The 19,300-nt window shown below is 45.3% G+C and overlaps 1 protein-coding gene across 2 annotated transcripts in view; it reads left to right on the top strand.

Moving 5' to 3' along the window:
• Rtn1 (reticulon 1) overlaps positions 1–19,300 on the top strand; it is a 209,333-nt gene that overhangs the window by 179,604 nt on the left and 10,429 nt on the right. Inside the window, exons 1-2 of one of the 2 annotated variants that reach the window (XM_031357773.1) lie at positions 2,186–2,384; positions 16,819–17,026. In XM_031357773.1, the coding sequence (XP_031213633.1) occupies positions 2,324–2,384; positions 16,819–17,026 (269 nt within the window). In that variant the 5' untranslated portion in view covers positions 2,186–2,323. Of the gene's footprint in view, positions 1–2,185; positions 2,385–16,818; positions 17,027–19,300 lie in introns of those variants that run through there. The other variant, XM_031357772.1, reaches the window with a different exon arrangement.

Raw genomic sequence — 19,300 nt, 5'->3', positions numbered from 1 at the left:
ACGTTTCTAAGTCAGGTTTGTGGCCAATAAAAAAGTGCGGCCCAAGGATTCTGACATGGCATATCCTCTGGTTGAGAAAGAGCTTACCTCTGACTTCTGTACTCTGCTGGGAATGTACTGAACTCATCTCTCCTGCCGAGATTAGCAGTGTCCACTATTCGGTCTGATTAGCAATATACAGACTTGCTGGGAATGTGAGAGAACACCGAGAACTTGGCTATTCCTCTATTGTCACTGTATTGAAGGGAAGGTGCCTGCTGGCACCTTCACCTAGAATCCTGAGGCTATTGTTGAACTGGCAGTGCCTCCTAGTGGCCCGGGCTCCAAAGACTGAGGGATGGCTGAGGCAGCAACTGACTCCTGGCAATGCCTGTTCAGCCCTCTCCACTCTGACTCTACATCAGACAAGGAGACTTTGATACTGATGAGCTCATGGGCATTTACCAGATTTTTCAGTAACCCACTGATGGAATTCCCAACAATGACTGGCTGTAGAATGAAGAAAGAAGTGGGATGAAGATGGAGATGCAGAACGAGGCCACTCCACCTCTAGAGAAGAATTTGAAAAGTGCTTTGTCATGATGTGCTCCCTATCAGCTCTGTAGAAGACCCATACTCATCCCTGGTAGGAGAGGTTAGATGCCCAGGAATGTCAAATCATCCCTTGCACCCAAAATGACTAAGCTTCCTCAGGCATAACTTCAGATGCTACAATTGTAGATTGTAGACCAGCTACGATTGCTGGTCGATTCAGAACCTCATATTCTGAGAAGAATATGCATGATTCCAAAGATCACATTGTAAAGACTGTATTCTCCTAAAAATGAAGAAGAAATTGTGTCTACAAGCACAACCAGCTTAGGCCTTTGCCAATACAGGATATGCGAATGTAAATTTGAGTCTGACTAGACTTCCTTGGAGAACTGGAGAAGCATCTAGAAGGCTCCACTCCTTCAGGAGGGGGAGAAAAGTCCTCAGTGACAGTAAAGACCGTGTCACAGGAAGACAGAGCAGGACATGTAGCATTGGTGTCTAAGAACTCTTCCTTTGCTATTGTTCTGAGGCCCACAAGGTAGAGAGCATCTCCTACCTCCATGCTTGTCTTCTTGTCTCTGCAATGGACCCCCATTCCAAAGAGAGCCCACATTCCATTCCTATCCAGTGCTGTCTCACCCTTTCCTCATCAAAACATAGCTCTGTCCTATCCAGTCTCCCAAGATCTTTGTGTATATCCTGATAAAGAATTTGCTGTGGAAGCATCCCATGGCACAGACACAGTTAGCCACCGCCCCGTGTTCTCTTCTTCTACAGATACATTCAGACTGGGACTACTGAAATCTCTGGCTAGCTATTCTTGGAAATCAACCTTATCTGTAAATTATACACACCTCCAGACCCCTCCTCTACTGTGACCAAAGGGTAACCTTGTTGACAGAAAGCCCTTTGCTTCTATGAGTACTATTTGAATGCCCCGCACACTGATCACCCCTGCCAATTACCAGTGACCCCATCTATGTGATGTGGCAATACCTACAGGCTTCAACCTGGAGCTTCCAAGTCCCACATTCTAATATTCATTCATTTTACAAACAGTGGAGAATTTCAGTCCTTTGGGACGACAATAAGATTCTACCCAGTGATTGTTGCTTGGACAATGGCAGGATGGTAGCCACAATCTTATTCACAAGGTTTTAGATAACTGTGGAATATTCCAAACAAGAACAAGAATTTGCCACTCCTTTGGAAGATTCGGGCAGCAATCTGCTGCCAACATTTTTAGAATTGGGGACAGCAGAGGCGAGCTAACAGTGAGGACTAGTGGGCATTATGCAGTAAGCTTGGCATCTGTACTGCCACACGTCTTGGACAACAGGTTTCATGTTTCTAAGAAATTTCTAGAATATGCACCACGCTGGTTAGGAATAGCCCTGGGCTCCTTAGCTGCCATCACCATGCGGGCATTCCTTTCCTTCCACTTCTCCCCTTCTTTCCCCCCATACCTAGCCTGTGCGCGCGCCTGTCACCTCCTCTACCATCCCGGGGGCAGCTCTCCGAAGGCTGCCCAACCCGCGCCACGGTCGCGTTGAGCAGCCGCAGCAGCATCCGAACGCGCGCGCGCGCGCCGGCGGCTCCGAGACCGCGCTGATTCGCTGTCGCGCTCTGCGGCGCTCGTGCCCGCCCGCCCCTTGCGCGCGCGCCCGGGGCCGCTTCAGTCTGCAGCCGTGCGGCCACCAGAGCCCACCGCCGCCGCAGCCGGGCAGCGACGCGGAGTGCAAGCTCAGCGCCTGGAGGAAAGCCACGGCGAGCCCGCCAAGCCCGCACCATGCAGGCCACTGCCGATTCCACCAAGATGGACTGTGTGTGGAGCAACTGGAAAAGTCAGGGTATTCTCTTTATTTCGGTAGTGCATGCCTGCGGCGCACGCGGAACCGCGATCTGGACACGGCCATTGTGCATCATTTCACCTGTGGGACTATGCATGCTTTACACCCAGGAGCTTTCTGCCGGGGGTTGGGGGCGAGTAAACCTGTTCTTGCAAAATCGACATGGATGATATTTGCCCCATCCCCCTCCACCCCCCGCCGCCCTGCCTTTAATCCCCTCCCAGTTCACCCCTTTGTTTTCTTGTGTATTGTGGTATTGTAAATAATGCATCATTTGCCTCCTCCGGGAGCTTTTTTGGCCTGATCATTCAGGACTTGTTTAATCTCTCAGCCGCGGAGCTAAAGTGCTTCCTTAATTTTTCTTCACCCCAGTGCATTTATTTCTGCCCAAAGGTTGAGATCAGAGCTATTAACTGAGAGGGCATCCTTAGGAAAGAGGGACACACCCATTTCAGGCTTGTTATTTGTGATCACACAAAGGAAACTGGAAATGCAGACCAGCTCTCTAAATCCTGAGGCTATGATGGCGTAGCCACTTATTAGGGTGGTTCGCTTTGAAATATTCTTGTGTTTGTGACTGTCACTGGAATAACCTATACCATTTATTTATTAACAATGGCTTTCAGTGAAATCAATGGAGGGAAGTTACAAAGCTGTGGCGGCTGCCCTCGGGTCTAACAGATCTGTTTAGAAACGGTCCATATTAGCACTGGGTGTGGCCGCCCTCCAGACTCACTAGCTTTTCAGCCATTTTTATTCAGCCTCACATCTCACACATCCGTCTCTCCTTTGTTACATTAAGGTTTTCTCCCTCACCTTGCTCACCTTGCATGAGGAGGAGGAAGGGACGATTTGCAAGAATGAATTGTATGAAGTAAAGTCGGGGGTTGGGTAGATCCAATGTCTTGGTAGTTAACAAATATGATTCTGAAGAAGGTACTTTGATGGAACCTGCAGCATCCTTGGGGATCAAGAGCAATAACTGGTGTCTCTTTATCTTTTTTTTTCTTAATTTCTCTCCTCATCTTCTTCTTCTAGTCAGAAGAAAATGTTCCTTTCATCTTTAATGATTGTGAAGGATTTTTTTCTTTTATTTTTTTTTTCTTAAGAAAAGATAAAAACCCTCCAAATCTCAGAATTAAAAGCACGCTTGCTTTGGCTCTGGTTTGCTGAACTGGGATGCCAATGGCATAAAATAGAGTACTCTATTTTAAATCATGTGGGCCTATTAGAAATAAGACTGTCAAAAGTAAATAAGTGGGCTATCAATTTAAACGCCAGTAAATAAGAAATATGCAGTCAAGGGGTGTAATTTCAGGAAACATGACAGCTACAGGGACTAGCCCTCGTTGAACAGAAGCAGGTGGCTATGAAATGCTTTGTATCTCTTCCTTCTGGGTGCATGTGCTTAGGCCCATCAGTTGGGTGCACACACTCTACAGCTGTGCCTTCATAAGAATGCCAAGTGTAGACGGATGTGGGGGCTGGTGACTAGGGTTTGATTCTGAGCGTCTTCAATCTTTAACAGACGTAGACATGGAAAGATGCAAGCTGTGTGTGTTTTATTTGTAGAGATGTTGTAGCATCACAGTGCTAAGGGTTCGGCATTGGCTTACTTTAAATTTTGAATTTTTTTTAATAATCAGGAATTAGCATAAAATGCAATCACTTGCCCTCTGAAGGCAATTATGGCTCTTTCCAACCATGCAGCTACCTGTGGAGATTAATTCAGAATTACTGAACAGTCTTATTCCCAGTGACCTTTGATTGTCATTAGATTCATTGATTTCCTTTCCTCAAATAGAACAAAGCCATTAACTTGAAAATTGACTACTAGCTAGATAGAGAGTTCAGTGACACCAAATAGCTGTGGTGGCGAGAATGAATTGCTCCTTTGTTGTCCTCCCCCCTGTGGGAAACTCTCATCATAGACTAAACCTACAGGAGATTCTAAACACATCTCCATGTCTGTTCCCTCTGTTTAAAGCAAATTGTTCTAATCCCCAGCTGTACCTGAGAATCACTTAGAATGCTTTAAGAAACACAAAGGATGCTGGGCCCCACCCCTAGAGCTGAGCATTGTGTGGATGAGTTTAATACATATCTGGGGTTGAAGCCACTAGTGTACACTAGTTCTTAGTGGCCAACAGAACTCAGTATACAAATGCCATGGGTGTGACCTAGGAGCCACTGCCTGTGCGGTTAGAAGGCAGTAGACTCTGCTGAAAACGCCCTCTGGAAATGTACATAAGCTCTGCCTAGATAGGAAACACATGAACTTCAGCTTCCTCCCTATCATTACAGTTGTCATCTACAAATTACGTCACTGAATTACTTCACTGAAATGTATTATGAAACTAGAGTGCATGGGCTTGTGTGTGTGTGTGTGTGTGTGTCTGTGTCTGTGTCTGTGTGTGGATGACATATATGATTGCAGTGAAAGACAGCAATGGATGGTAGCTCATGCCTATAATACCAGAAGTGAAGAGACAGAAGCCTGAAGACAGTGTAAAGCTCATCCTGGGCTGTAGAGCAACAAGCAAACAATGACGAAAACAAAACCAACAGTGGTTACAGAAAGAGGCTGAGCCAGACATTGCCATACACACCTGTAATCCCAGCATTAGAATATAGAACAGGGGTTCGAGGAAGCCATGCTCACACAGAGAGGACCAGGCTTAGCCCATGAGACCCTGTCTCAAACCACAAAACAAAAATAAATAAAAGACAAACAAGCAAATAAAATGCTCTAAAATATACAGGATTTAGGTTCACATTGCTAAGAGAGCTAATCTTATCATTTACAACAATCTTAATTATTTATGAGGCCATTTTACTGATTTGGTCCGATCATCTCAAACCCTGGGTGTGAGGGCTTGTTTTCATATTTCCATCTCTGGGGTGATAGATGAGGCTTCTGTCAGGTGCACAGCTGGTGACAGCCGGAGCTCTGCTTCCCACTGTTCAGCCATCTGCCTCTGAGGTAGGCCGGGCTTTCCTCCATGTTTTATCTAAGGACAAGTTGTCTATATAATGGTGAATAGCCCTCATATTCATACGTTTCCATTTTGCCAAGTATCCTCTTTCAAATATTCGTTCGACTCCTGGATGGTGGGAGACTCTAAGAAGTTAAATAAGATTGGCCCAGGATCTGTGGAAAGCGGTAAATTTAATAGTAAAAGGGGCTCTCGCAGTCTGGCATCCGGGCCCTTCCCCTCCCAACACTCAAGAAGGCTGAGTGACAGAAGGTGATCTCATGCCTACCTTTCTGAGATATGTTCACATAGGCCCTTCTTCACAGACAGAGCTACATCCAGCCATCATGCTGGCCCCATGCCCCACTTGTATCATTGTCCCCATCCCCACCACCACAGACTGGCCATTCTAAGTTCTCATCAATATTAGCAACTTGTCAGTGGTTGTGCTACTTGGTCCTAAGCCTCCGTGGTGTTCCTCTCACTATATTGGGCAGGGAATTCCGGGCTTAAGACTGAAAGGACCAGTAATTTGCCTTATGTTGGTATTTAACCACGCAACTTAAATCCAAATGATCCCATGCCATGGAGACACAGAATAATGAGCAACACCCACCCACAGGAATCTATCTGTACTCTAAAGACCCCTGCCCATCTCCCCGTTCTAGATTCCACTGTGTCCAACAGATGTAATGGGCAGCATTTCTAGTAGTATGGCGTTTTGGCAATCTGTTATGTGCTTTGGTATTAAGGCTCAACTCCTTTGTTGCATGAAGACTCCACCAGCATGCAACCTTTTAATGACATTTTTAGTTATCTTTCAAAATGAAGTATTTCTGAATACTCTGTGGTGACCTACAGTGCTCTATGGAAATGCTTTAGGATTGTCTAATCTAAATGTTACTAGCCGAAACATTTATTAAAGACCCAAGCATCTCATAATACTGGTAAAACACACACATTTTTGCCATACATAGAAAGCGAAAGAAGTAGTCAGTTTCAGCATTTGAAGGCTGGAGGAAATAACTCAGTTGATAAGGTACTTGCTGCATAAGCATGAGATTAGCAAGAAAGATCTCCAGGATTTATGTTCAAAAGCTCCGTGTCAGCTTGTAACCCTTAGTGTTGGAGAAGTAAAGACAAGCAGATCCCCAGAGATTACTGCCAAGCAAGACTAACCTACTCTGTGAACCTCAGTTCCCAGTGAAAGACCTTGTCCCAAAAAAATGGGATGGGTGACTCCTAAAGTTACGAGACCAGAGACTGCTCTCCAGCATCCATACCAGGCCATGTATGCACGCTCACCTGTGCACACGTATAAATAGGAGACAGTTTCACATTTACATATAGAGGCAGACCAGTCTTACTTTTCACTAAAGACAGGTGTTTATTTAGATTCATTATTAGAATATGCCAAATATTACAGCATAGCATTATACAGCAAACTCCTCCCTGGTGCAGATTCTAATGAGATCCCATGAGAACCTGCTCCGTCCTGCCACTGGGACTTTTCCTAGTGAAGGAAAACTCTAGGTACACAGATTTTATTTCTAGTGTGTATTGTCCAGGCAGTGGGATCCACTGAAAACAGTGCGTTCTCTTTTTTTTTTACAGCATCTCCACCATTGTCAAGAGGAACTGTGTAAGGACAGAGAGTTTGACATGGAAATGCTTTTTTATTACTTCTCTGACAGAGATGCATATACATTATGCATTTTTTTTATTTTTGCCAAAAAGACTTCAATAAAAGCCACAAATCACCCCAATTTCTACCACCCAGAGCTAATCAGTGTGCATACGTGCTGTGTATTGTCTAAGATATCTATCTATCTGCCTCTGAAAATACTTGGAGGTATGTGCATCATAAAAATGAAGCTAAAGGCTAGACGTGCAGGGAGAAGAAAGGATTATTATAAAATGAAGTATGGAAGTCTCAAAAAGAATTTTTTTTTTTGAGACAGAGTTTCTCTGTGTAGCCCTGGCTATTCTGGAACTTGCTTTTCAGACCAAGATGGCCTCCAACTCAGGTAGATCGACCATCTTCCTGAGTGCTGGGATCGAAGGTGTGTGCCACCACGCCCAGCTCAAAAACAATTTAAAATGATGTGACATAAGAAACTGACATGGGGCTGAAAGAGTTATGGACTTCAGATATGTCTCTTTATAGCGTGAACTATTCCTAAAATTATGAATAATACTATGATAAATATTGATAAGGTAGAATCTTTTAAATTGTGTTTCAATTTAAGCTTCATAGATGAACTTTTTACAATATCCATTTTAAAAATAAGCATTTTAAATGGATAAGATTGTTTGACAAAAATGCTGATCTATATCTATGTCTTCATGTCTGTTCTATTTCTCAGATTTTCATGAATTATTACTTACTCCATTAAAAATGGCAGCCTTGTTCTATGCCTGAGGCGTGAGGGGTGTACATAATAGAGGTTGAGAGTAAAGCTAGCTGGCCTTCTTTCTTTATTTTTAGAAGGTCTTTCTTTGGAACACAAATGTGGAGTAATATTTTAAATTAGTTTATAATATCATTAAGTTTTAAAATCCACAGAACCTAACAAGGAAAAAAAAAAAACTAAGACCTTGAGTGTATGGTTTCCAGGATATTGTCCCCCTGAGAAAGAGAATCCCCCTTCCTCCTTCTCTCTCTCCTCTCTTTCTCTCTCTCTCTCTCTCTCTCTCTCTCTCTCGATCTATCTATCTATCACACACACACACACACACACACACCACAACCCCCACCCCACCCCCCACTCAGTCTCCAGAATGCATGCCTTTCCCACCCACCAGGGCTTTCAGACCACTTCTCTTCAAGCACCTTTGAAACTACAGCAGCCATTTGAGAAAACATGGCTTCCTTATAATTAAACTCACAAATCAAGGCTGAAAACTTGATATTAATAGTTCTCTAAAACCTGTATTCTGGGTCCAACATGGTGGCTCACCCCTAGATTCCTAGCACTGAGAACTGAAGCAGGAGAAGTTCCATGACTTTGAGGGTACTGAGGTTCCAGAATGAATTCTAGACCAACCAAAAAAATAACATTATCTCAAAATAAACAAAATAAATAAAGATATTATCTGACTAGGTAACAGCTAAAAACAATCAAGTGCTAGCTATCACCAGATTCAAGGATTACAACTCTGTAGTTTGGTGAATGGATTCTTGAAGGAGAGCGGCAAAATATGACCACATTTGCAAGCATAGTAATCTAACAAATGGGACTGAATGTGATGAGAAATAATTCCTCTTTATGTTTTTTATTTTTAGTTCAAGGAATAGTTTTGCTGTTGCACTTTTGGTCCAAATAAATCAAATATATACTTTAAAAATCAGAGCAGAAACATGTCTTGCCTCCACGGTGTTTTTCAATTCCACAGCCACAATGAACTTTAAGGCAGTGTGGAACAGACTTAAGATCTTGCGGCTAATTATGGTTGATGAGCAAAATACCAGATGAACAAGGTTTTACATTTTGATCTAGTCAAAAAGTTTGAAGACGCTCAATACTGTGTCTCGGAGCATCTTCCTACCACTCTGGCCTCAGTGCTCCCCTTCACACACCCTTTGCCTCCTGCACCACAGTTTGTGGGGAGACTCTTGCCAGTCAGGCCTTGACTTAGCTTAAGATATTGAAGGAAGTAAAGCTGGCTGACTTGTTTCAATGTGTACATCCTGTGGGGCTTCACTTTCTGGCCAGGCCCCTTTATGGAGACCCTCCTGGGAAGCAGAGAACAGGAAAGGTGCTGATTCCAGCTTGAAGATGAGACTCAGTGTCACTTCTGGCTCAGGGAACTGGTAAGGCTGGCCTAAGCATCCAGTATTTGCCTTCCATGCAAGCCAAGAAGCAGCAAGCAGGAATCATACTATACACGTCTTCGTCCGCGGGCGGAAGAAAGGGACCAGACATTGCTCTTGGCTGGGGCTTTGACAATGAAATCCTTGATTTTCCGTTATTCCTCCAAAGCTCATCTAGAGCGGATTAAATGCTGAGCCCTTTTCCTGTGTGTAGGAAATGCTGAGTTCCCCTTCAAATCATCCACGGGTTACTGAAACATCTAGAAATAGTGTTTTTTCTTGACAGCTAGCTTGGCTGTGTTTAGGTGGTATGAAGAAAAAGACACTAGGAGTTCTACCAGTTGCTTCCCAGCTGGGCTAGGGGCTCCCGGACCAATGCGTTGAGGTCCCACTGTGTGGGAGACGCTGTCTTAGTAAGTGAAATTCACTGTTTATTCCACTAAGAGACTTTGAAGGTCTGAGTTTGAGTGTTAAGTGCTCAGCCACGCTTCTATTGTGATTTTCCTGCTTAATGTGCAATGGGGAGTTGGGGGGGGAAGTTACTTTAGTGTCTTTGTCCCAGCACTCAGTAATATACTGTTGGCCCCGTGAACATCAGTCAGAAACTGGCTGTCCCATCATTTCTTTGGACACTGGCTGGAGAGACCCTGGTCTTGTGCAGTGTTCTGTCAGTTCTCACAAGGTAGTTGGTAACCATCAATACCAGATTATTTGTTAGTGATTCTCTGTTTGGAATACTGATATTTCTACAACAATTTATTTTAACATCTTCCTATGTGGCCTTATATAAAGTAGCTTGTGATTCGATGGCACCTATGATCTTTTATGGACTAGGGTGGTAGCTGGGCATGATAGTGTATACCTTGGGAGGCAGAGGTGGAAGGATCGGGTATCCAAGACCAGCCTTGCCTACATAGTGAGTTCGAGGTCATCCTTGGCTACAGAAAAAGAGAAAGGAAAATGGATCGATGGTGCAGGCAATTGTTTTATTTATTGCCATTTTATATTTACTTATGCCACATTCTGCTTTATAAATAAAATATGGATAGTTGCACTACTGTCTTCATTGCTTATCCATTTTTAATAAATTTTCAAATACCACAGCCACTTTTGGGGTCATACTGTATGCATCTAAAAGATTTCCAAATTGAAAGTATTTAGATCACAGTAAAGGGTTTCCTCTCAAGAAAATTGACATAGAGTTTAATTTCCCATAATTCTAAACATGGAACACTACTCTCATTGTCTTCTGGCTTGGTTTGGTTTGGTCTGGCTTGGTTTGGTTTGGTTTGGTTTGGTTTGGTTTGGCTTGGTTTGGTTTTCATGAGATTCTGGAAGATATTGGCACACTGGTTTGACGTTTGATACTAAGATTCTTCAGATCTTTTATTTCTTTTTTGACAGCATTGGTTCTTAGTCCTCGGCAGCTGTGCACTCGTACCTGTTTTGTGAGGTATACGATTCGATCACAAACTATGGGGCAGAGACTGAAGGAAGGACAATCCAGAGACTACCCCACCTGGGTATCCTTCCCATGTACAATCACCAAACCCAGACACCATTGTGGATGCCAGCAAGTGCTGGCTGACAGGAGCCTGATATAACTGTCTCCTGAGAGGCTCTGACAGTGCCCGACTAATACAGAAGTAGAGGCTCACAGCCATCCATTGGACTGAGCACAGGGTCCCCAATGAAGGAGCTAGAGAAAGGACCCAAGGAGCTGAAGGGGTTTGTAGCCCCATAGGAGGAACAACAATATGATCTAACCAGTACCCTCAAAGCTTCCAGGGACTAAACCACCAACCAAAAAGTACACATGGTGGGACTCATGGCTCCAGCTGCATATGTAGCAGAGGATGGCCTAGTCAGTCATCAATGGGAAGAGAGGCCCTTGGTCCTGTGAAGGCTCTATGCCCCAGTGTAGGGGAATGCCAGAGCCAGGAAGTGGGAGAGGGTGTGTTGGTGAGCAGGGGGAGGGGGTAAGGAATAGGGTTTTTGTTTTTGTTTTTTGAGGGGAAACCAGGGAAAAGGGATAATATTTGAAATGTAAATGAAGAAAATATCTAATAAAAAAAATGTGATCACCAAGCCTAGCCCTTCATCAAACTGACAATAGAACCCACTGAGGCATCCTTTCAAATCAGGTGTGTTGCCTCCTGGTTTTCAGCAAAGTAGCCTTAACTGTTAGAATTGTCAAAGTGACGCAGCCATGTACCTGTCTTTGTGAGCATGCTCAGTGAATGTGGGCGCCACTGTTTAACTTTCCCATCAACTTTCTGCATGAGAATATCAAAAGAGGGAAACTATCTCCACTTTGCTGTCCCCAAGGCACTGCAGTTGTAGGGTTACTAGGGAAACTTTAATCAAGGGCTGACTAATGTGGACCCACTGTGGGCATGGACCCACTGTGGCGCATTCCACTTTGTTGTTCATGACGCAGTAGCATTGTCTTGGTAACTTGTAAAGACAAGCTTGTGTGGGCATACAATTGGGCAGGTCCACAGTTGATCAAGCTCCTGACCTAGCAATGGCCTTCTTACTGGCAGAGTCCTGAGGTGCTACAGGGCGTCAGGTGACGAGAGACAGGAAGCATACTGATGCATGTGTGTCCTGGTCTCTCCCATCTCAGAAAGCCAGCAGTGCTCAGTCACGCACAGACATACAGGCTCCCCTCCGAGGACTTAGTTAATTTAGTCCTAATCCCTTCTCTATGCCTCCACTTCTAAATCCCTTAGTTGGATTAAGTTTTTCACCTTCTTAAACTTCACAACAGGGATTCCATTCTAAAGTGAATTTCAGGGGCGAACAAGCCATATTAAAACTATAGCAGCTACTGTAAAGCTTGTCAAGAAATTCCCATCATTCCCATCAAAATTCAAATCTGCAAAGCTGGCATTTGGAACACAGAGCACAGACATTCTCTTCTGAGAGCACAGCTTCATCGCCTCCCACCCATGCCACGCCATCCTTGGAACTTGGAACCGTTGGCCTGCACTCTGGCCATTTGTGGCCATTGCTACTCTCCCTGTCCATGTCTCCAGCTGTAAGCCCAGGTCCCAGGTACTGCCATGTTCAGTTCTGTCACCTCGAATTTCAGTCTTCTCACTGTATGCTGTGTGTCAGAAAGTTGACAGCCCCAGGTCAGCCCTGCAGCTACTGACCATAGCACCCCAAACAGAACCCTGCTGCCCACATCGACAGGAGCCCTTGCCTTTAATCAAAGGCCCTCTACCCTTCATTGATCCTTTATTCACCCCTTTTGGAACCCTTGTTGTATAGCAAGACCATCCAACAGGAATATCATGTTAGCCACATATGATATTTAAATCTTCTGCTTCTTTCCTGAAAGTCTCCCGTCCCTTTCTTCTTTTCTTGAGAAGAAAGGCGATGGCTAATGCATCCCCTTTTCCCCAAGCTCTTGCTCAACCACCCGTCTTCTCTTTTCAGAAATCTTCACCCACCCGTTTTCTCTCCAATCCCAGCTTTTTCTCCACCAGAAGGCTGAGCAGAGCACATGGCTACCCATGCACGGATGGCGATGCTCTCTGTTCCTCTGGATTTCCATTTCCCTAGTCCCTTGCTGCTCTGCCCCACCGCTTGCTTCCAACACAGCCCCCTACACGGTACCGCATGACCTTCTAAGCCTCCAGACCCAAAGGCTCTTTCCCAGTCCTCACTTCCCTCATGGATCTGCACTGTTTCCCATGGAATACCCGGAAGCTTCTGTCTTCAGACACTGAAATCTACACTGCTGTGTCTACTACCTCTTCTAGCCCCCAGGACTCTCTTTGTAGCCCCACTTCTGCCATATTGCTTCATCCCATTGGGTTCTCTAGCCTCCTCTTTCTTGGAGATTTCAACTTCCAGGCCTTCAAATGTTTTGTTCTATTCTGGATGCACTCATATGTCAACAGTCTATTCTGTTCATCAAACTTCAGTTCTACCAGCTTATCAAGTTTCCAACTGCCCGCTGTGCATAGACACCTGAATAACTCTGCATATATGACACCAACTTCCATTTTAACTGGAGGCCACTGTGACAGAACCTTAAAAGAGCACGCAACTTCCATGCTTTTAAAAAATTAGCTTTGCGTATGACTGTCACACTTTCCTATGATTCCTGCCGCATCATGTCTGAGGCTGTGGCTCTATGTCCAAGTCTCAAGCATCATCTTAATAGCCCTCTTTTTATCAGTGATGCTAACCTCTCTCACATTGGGTTTTAAAATGTTGCTCTCATCTGCAGCTCCTCCCCTCTCCCGCAGAGTCACCACTCTCATTAACTAATCCTGCATAATGTTCCCTTTATGCACCCTCCCCAAACATGTGCCCCAAGTTTAGCAAGGACCCCCACTTCTCCCTTCATCCACTCCAGGACTGCCCACAACCTCGGACTTGACTCGTCTCCTGCAGTACAGATAGACTGACCTCGTGTTGGGGTTTGTTCAGATGGCTGTGCAGTCATCCCAGCTAGACCTTCACATCCTTAAAAGTACAGAAAGAACATTCTGTAATTGCTCGAATCCTATGCTTATTAGAAAACCAGCAATTAAGAAATGTGATAAGGGCTTGATTTTACCAAAGAAAAATGACCTATTTAAATAGCTCCTTGATTACATAGTAAGAAAACCTGTCTACTTCTTAGCTTCTTCAGTGTACTACCTGTCTAATCAAATGAAATAAAACATTAGAGTGCTGTGAATATTTTACTATCCTCATGGATAACGTTGACACAAAGTACCCCAAGCCCACAGCTCATCCTTCACGAAACCTCTTCTGCTGATCGCCTAAGCAGAAGAGGTGATCTTAAACTGATCCCCATCACGTGGACTCAGTTAACCTCTCTGCCTACAGATTCCAACAAGCCTACCCCAGACTGGGTGCCAGCGGCTCTCAGCCTTTTCCAAACAGGTAGCCAGAGATGTAGAAGGCTTTTCTAGGGAGGACCTATATTGACAGGTGGGAATTCAAGGCGAAGTGGCAAATCCTATCTCTTTCCAGCCTGAAAGCTGCTTGCAGCCTGTACTGTACCCCTTCACTAGTCACGGGGTTGTGTGAACCACCATCCCTCATTGTCCCCCACCTTCCCCAGCTCTCTCCCAGTCCTCCGCAAGCTTCCTTACAAGGTACCTGAAGCACCATGACCTGCCCGTGACACTGCGCTGCCCGTCCTTAAAGAGATTGCATTCACCCCTTTGTAACTGTAAAATAGCCATTTTCATAGTCAAATAGCCATTTTCATACTTCGGGTATTTTATGGCCCGGTCTCCCAGCACAAAGCCTGGTGTTCACTTCTCCCTCAGTGGGGCACTAGCTCAATGAACAGAGCTGTTGGAGGCTCCCCACGCTCTCAGGCCTTCAGCCTAGCTGTTTTAGACTCCACCAAAGCCTCCTTGGCTTTACTGCCTCCAGGCCTACCAAGAGGAGCCAGGTCTTGTCTTTTCCCTTCTCTGTCACCTGTTTTCAGGGCCTCAGGATTTCACAGAGCGTATCTCCCCATAGGTTTTCTGCACCTACAAACATTGCACTTTGGCACTCTTCTGAAGAGAAAATTAGTTAGTTGGGTCGTGCGAGCGCTGTGTGTGCCTGTGTTCCCTTCCACATTGTTACAGGAAAGCAAATCTTTTCCTGCGGCCTTTGGTATCTTAACATCTTTTGGTATCTTAACATCTAAAAACATGAAGACAGTGATGATACAGATTTTTGAGGCAAAAAAACAATGATCCAAAGAAATTAATTTCTAATAGTCAATCAGTGTGACAGGTGATTGGGTAGAAAGAGGCATTAGCACAGCCAGGACTTCTTGGCATGGGATTGGGGCCCTGATCCTACTTTTAAAAGGGAAATAAAAATCCGTGTTTCCTCCCCAAACCTGCTCTTGAGCTTTTCCTCTCTCTGCTTCTTGTATCAGAGAAGTGTCCTAAGAGAAAGGGACTCACACTTTTTTCAAACAAATGGCTCTCTGCTGGTAACTTTGTGTTGGGACCACAGTGATGGTGCAAGCCCATTGATAGGGAAGGCATGTTCTCTCCAGTGTCACATTGCTGGGGCCCCGAGGCCAGAGGAAGGAGGAGGGAGCCTCTCTCCTTGCATCCCCTGACACGAGTCTGCTGGGAGGAGGCTCTAGCTCTTTGCTGTGCGGTGTTCCCATGTCACCTCATTAGCTCTTGATCATCAGCGGGTGTGTCGTGTCGTACAAGTTAATCATCTCCAACATACACAACTCTAGATACTGATATGCTATCAATGGCAAATTCCACACCACGAAACTCTGTAGCCTGCACAGAAATGCTTTACTGTATAAAATGACCTTCACACTGTGTTACATTTCATATAACATTCTATATGAAACATAAATGGGCCCTTGAGTTTAGATGCGATGTTCACAGTTCCAGGGTGTTTGTCCATACCTGTCATGGTGGGGAGATGGCAGTAGGCAGGGATGATGCTGGAGCACTAGCTGAGAGCTCCCATTTTTATCCACAAGTAGGAGGCAAAGAAGGAGACACTGGGAAAGGCAAGGGCTTTTGAAACCTCAAAACCACCCCCCAGTGACACACTTCCTCTAAGAAGGCCACACCTCCTAGTGTTCCCCAAACAGTTCCACCAACTGGGAACCAAGGATTCAAATATATGTGGGCGGTGGTGGCGCACGCCTTTAATCCCAGCACTTGGGAGGCAGAGACAGGCAGATTTTTGAGTTCGAGGCCAGCCTGGTCTACAGAGTGAGTTCCAGGACAGCCAGGGGTACACAGAGAAACCCTGCCTCAAAAAACCAAAAAAAAAGAAAAAAAAAAGAAAAAAAAGAAATTTCAAATATATGAACCTGTAATGGTCTTTCTCGTTCAAACTACCACAGGGAGGATACAAAAGTTTAATTGCAGTGGGGCTGGTAGCACATTCCTATAATAATAATAATAATAATAATAATAATAATAATAATAATGATGATGATGATGATGATGATAATAAAAATGTAAAGAGGTCTAAGATAGCTCAGTGGTTAGGTTAAATGCCTCAATCACACGTGAGAGGCCCTGGGTGCAATCCCCAGCTCTGCAAATGTCAACTTCAGGCCTTGTTGCACAGCTATGGACCTCAGTCTCCAGGATTTTGGAAGAAAACTAATTTTGTTCAGGTGTACATGGTGTTGGCTGAGCTCACCTCGACTTGCCTTCCAAAGGCACCAGCTTCCTTTCCAAACTCTACTTTCTTGCTGCCTGTTCTCAGAGGCAGCTAATCTGTGCATCTCCCAGCCCCGGCTGAGATCAAATTTTGACCACGGAGCATCCAGTTATGCTTGTAATCAGTGTGGTCAGAGGGAAGAACAGGCCCTCCCCTGGAATCACATACTCCCAGCCACTGTCCAGGTAACATTACCCCCAGAGATGCACCATAGCGATGTGCTTGCACACTGGAGCCATGGCTGCGAATCCCGGAACTATCCTTGGCATCGGGGATGCTTCCAAATCAAAATGGAGTATCAGTCAGTGTGCCTGGTGTCGCCATCTCTCTCCTCACCGCCCTCTAGAAATCCAAACGCTGCCGAGTGGGAGACTGCAGCCCCAGCAGCAGCAGAGTAGCCCTCAGCTTGCCCGGGCCCTCCAGAGTCACGGGCTATGTGTGTGTGTGTTTCCTTCCACAGCTATTGACCTTCTGTACTGGAGGGACATCAAGCAGACGGGGATTGTGTTCGGGAGCTTCCTGCTGCTGCTCTTCTCCCTGACCCAGTTCAGCGTTGTGAGCGTCGTTGCCTACTTGGCCCTGGCTGCCCTCTCTGCCACCATCAGCTTCCGCATCTACAAGTCCGTTCTACAAGCTGTGCAGAAAACAGATGAGGGTCACCCTTTCAAGTGAGTGGCCCAAGCTGGCTAGTCCTCACCCCACCTCTCTGCCCATCCCACCCCCCTCCCATGCCCTATCTTATCGCTAGCTCTCGGGGAAACTGGGGCAGCATGTTTCCCCGAAACTCTGGGAACCTCCTAGACTTTTCCAGAACTCCTGTTTTTTCTTCCCAAGGTTGCTGGTAGGTTTTGTAACAAAGTCATTATTATCAAAACCCTACTGGCTTCCAAAAATAATTACAACCCGTTATCTATGTGTAATGTTTTTGTAAAAAAAGAATTTTTTTTATATTTATTTTACTTTGTGTGTGTGAAATGGTTCACCTCATGTATGTGCACCATGTGAGTGTCTGTTGGATCCTCTGAAACTAGGGTTATAAATGGTTGTAGCCACCATATGGGAGCCAGCATCCTCTGAAAGAGCTCTTAACCTCTGAGCCACCATTCCCAATCTCGTGTTTTGGGTTCTTTTTTCTTTTCTTTTTTCACTTGAAAGAGAGAATTTCAACAACTACTTAATCTCTCCACCTCCATAAGGAAGACAGGGCAGGCACTGTGACCCGTTTACAGATGGGAACACTGAGGTTACAAGAAGTAAAATGATACAGTCAAGGTCACATGGCCAGTAAATACCTAAGTATGAAGTCAGGGTGCTGGGATTTTTTTTTTTTTAGCCCCAGCATTCTGGGTGGTGCAAGACTGATGAGAAATCTTACCACAGGCCCTTCTCGGCATCTGTGTGCAGGAAAAATCAGGTTAGAATGGATATTGAAAGGGAGAAAAGTTTTGGCTTTATCTTGTAAAAATATTTTATTTTTAATTAAGTGTGTGTGTGTGTGTGAGAGAGAGACAGAGAGAGAGAGAGAGACAGAGAGAGAGAGAGAGACAGAGAGAGAGAGAGAGAGAGAGAGAGAGAGAGAGAGAGAGAGAGAAAGAGAGAGAGAGGGGCATGCATCCATGTGCACACAGGCACATACATGCAGATGCCCAAAGAGGCCAGAGGCCTTGGCTCCCCTGGACCTGGAGTTACAGGTAACTGTGAGTTCTGGGAACTGAACTTTTTCTCTTTAAGAGCACAAAGCCCTCCCAACTACTAAGTCGTCTCCTCAGTCTCCCCTCCCCACCTTTTTAGGGCAATCTATATTTAAGACATGCCAGAGAGCAGTGCTAGCCTACCCGGCAGCACCCGACCAACTCTACTGTCATAAACTACTCCATCCAACTTGAGTGGTGAGCAGGGTTGCCCACAGAAGTCAGTTCGAGTGTCACACACACACACAACCTGCCAGCCATAGGCTCCATGACCCACGTGCTCGTATGTTTGAGGGACAATGCCGAGACCTGGGTGAGCCATGAAGAGGATGCTGCAGCATGGCTCTGGTCCATCTCCAGAGATCACCAGCAGCACTTCTGTATGAGCCCGTACTCTGCCTCTGCAGTTAAAACCTCAGCTGCAGCAGAGCCCCAGCAAATAAAACGATGTCCATTCGGGGCAACTGGGCAGCCTCTAGTTAGGCATCCCTTCTCAGCATCTTGGTCCTGATCTCAGTGCCCAGCACAATGATAGGATGCACATCCATGGCGTTTCACGACGCGCTGCCATGGTACAATCGTGGGACCTCTTTCTAATGCCGAGTCGCTGGGCCATCTGGCCTGTAACTTCGTTTCACATGTCCCCATACCCACAGGTGAGAGCTCAGAGGTGGCTCGTCTCTGTTTCTAGCAGCACATCCACAACCCAGGTGGCAGTGGCAGTGGCATGTGGCTGGTGTTGAGGTTGGAGTGGAAGCTGAGAAAACTCACCTTTGGAGACAGAAGCTTACAAATGAAAGTTTTATCTTCTGAGTGCTCAGGGAGGCGGCCAGTTTGTGACCTGAACTGCATCCCCAAAGTGAGATTGTACATCATCTTTAAAGGGGTGAGCTGGGGAGAGCTGCAGTGTTATGCAATTGTATTTTGATATTATGAGTAAAGCAAGGGAGTACCCGTTGGAGACTGGGCCATGTCTAGGGCACCTGGCTTCCAGGTCTTTAATTCATTCTCCTAGACATTAGGTCAGGAGCTCAGCATGATAAGGGGACAAAGGATCAGGTCATCTGCATTTAGTTAATTAGGGCACAGCAGGCAATTGAGTATACATTTTTATAACGTATGCACCTTGGTTTAGAAAAATAGCAATTTCTATATCCTTTACCTGTTAATAGACAATTAAGAAAATACTTGGCCTGGGAACATGAACTTGTCTGACCCTGCCAACAAGATGGAGAAGTTGTCCCTGAGATG

This window comes from Mastomys coucha, unplaced genomic scaffold, assembly GCF_008632895.1.
Source record: "Mastomys coucha isolate ucsf_1 unplaced genomic scaffold, UCSF_Mcou_1 pScaffold6, whole genome shotgun sequence".
NCBI classification, from domain to species: domain Eukaryota; kingdom Metazoa; phylum Chordata; class Mammalia; order Rodentia; family Muridae; genus Mastomys; species Mastomys coucha.
Note: the sequence above shows the minus strand (reverse complement) of the source record. Positions and strands in the feature narration are given on the sequence as shown.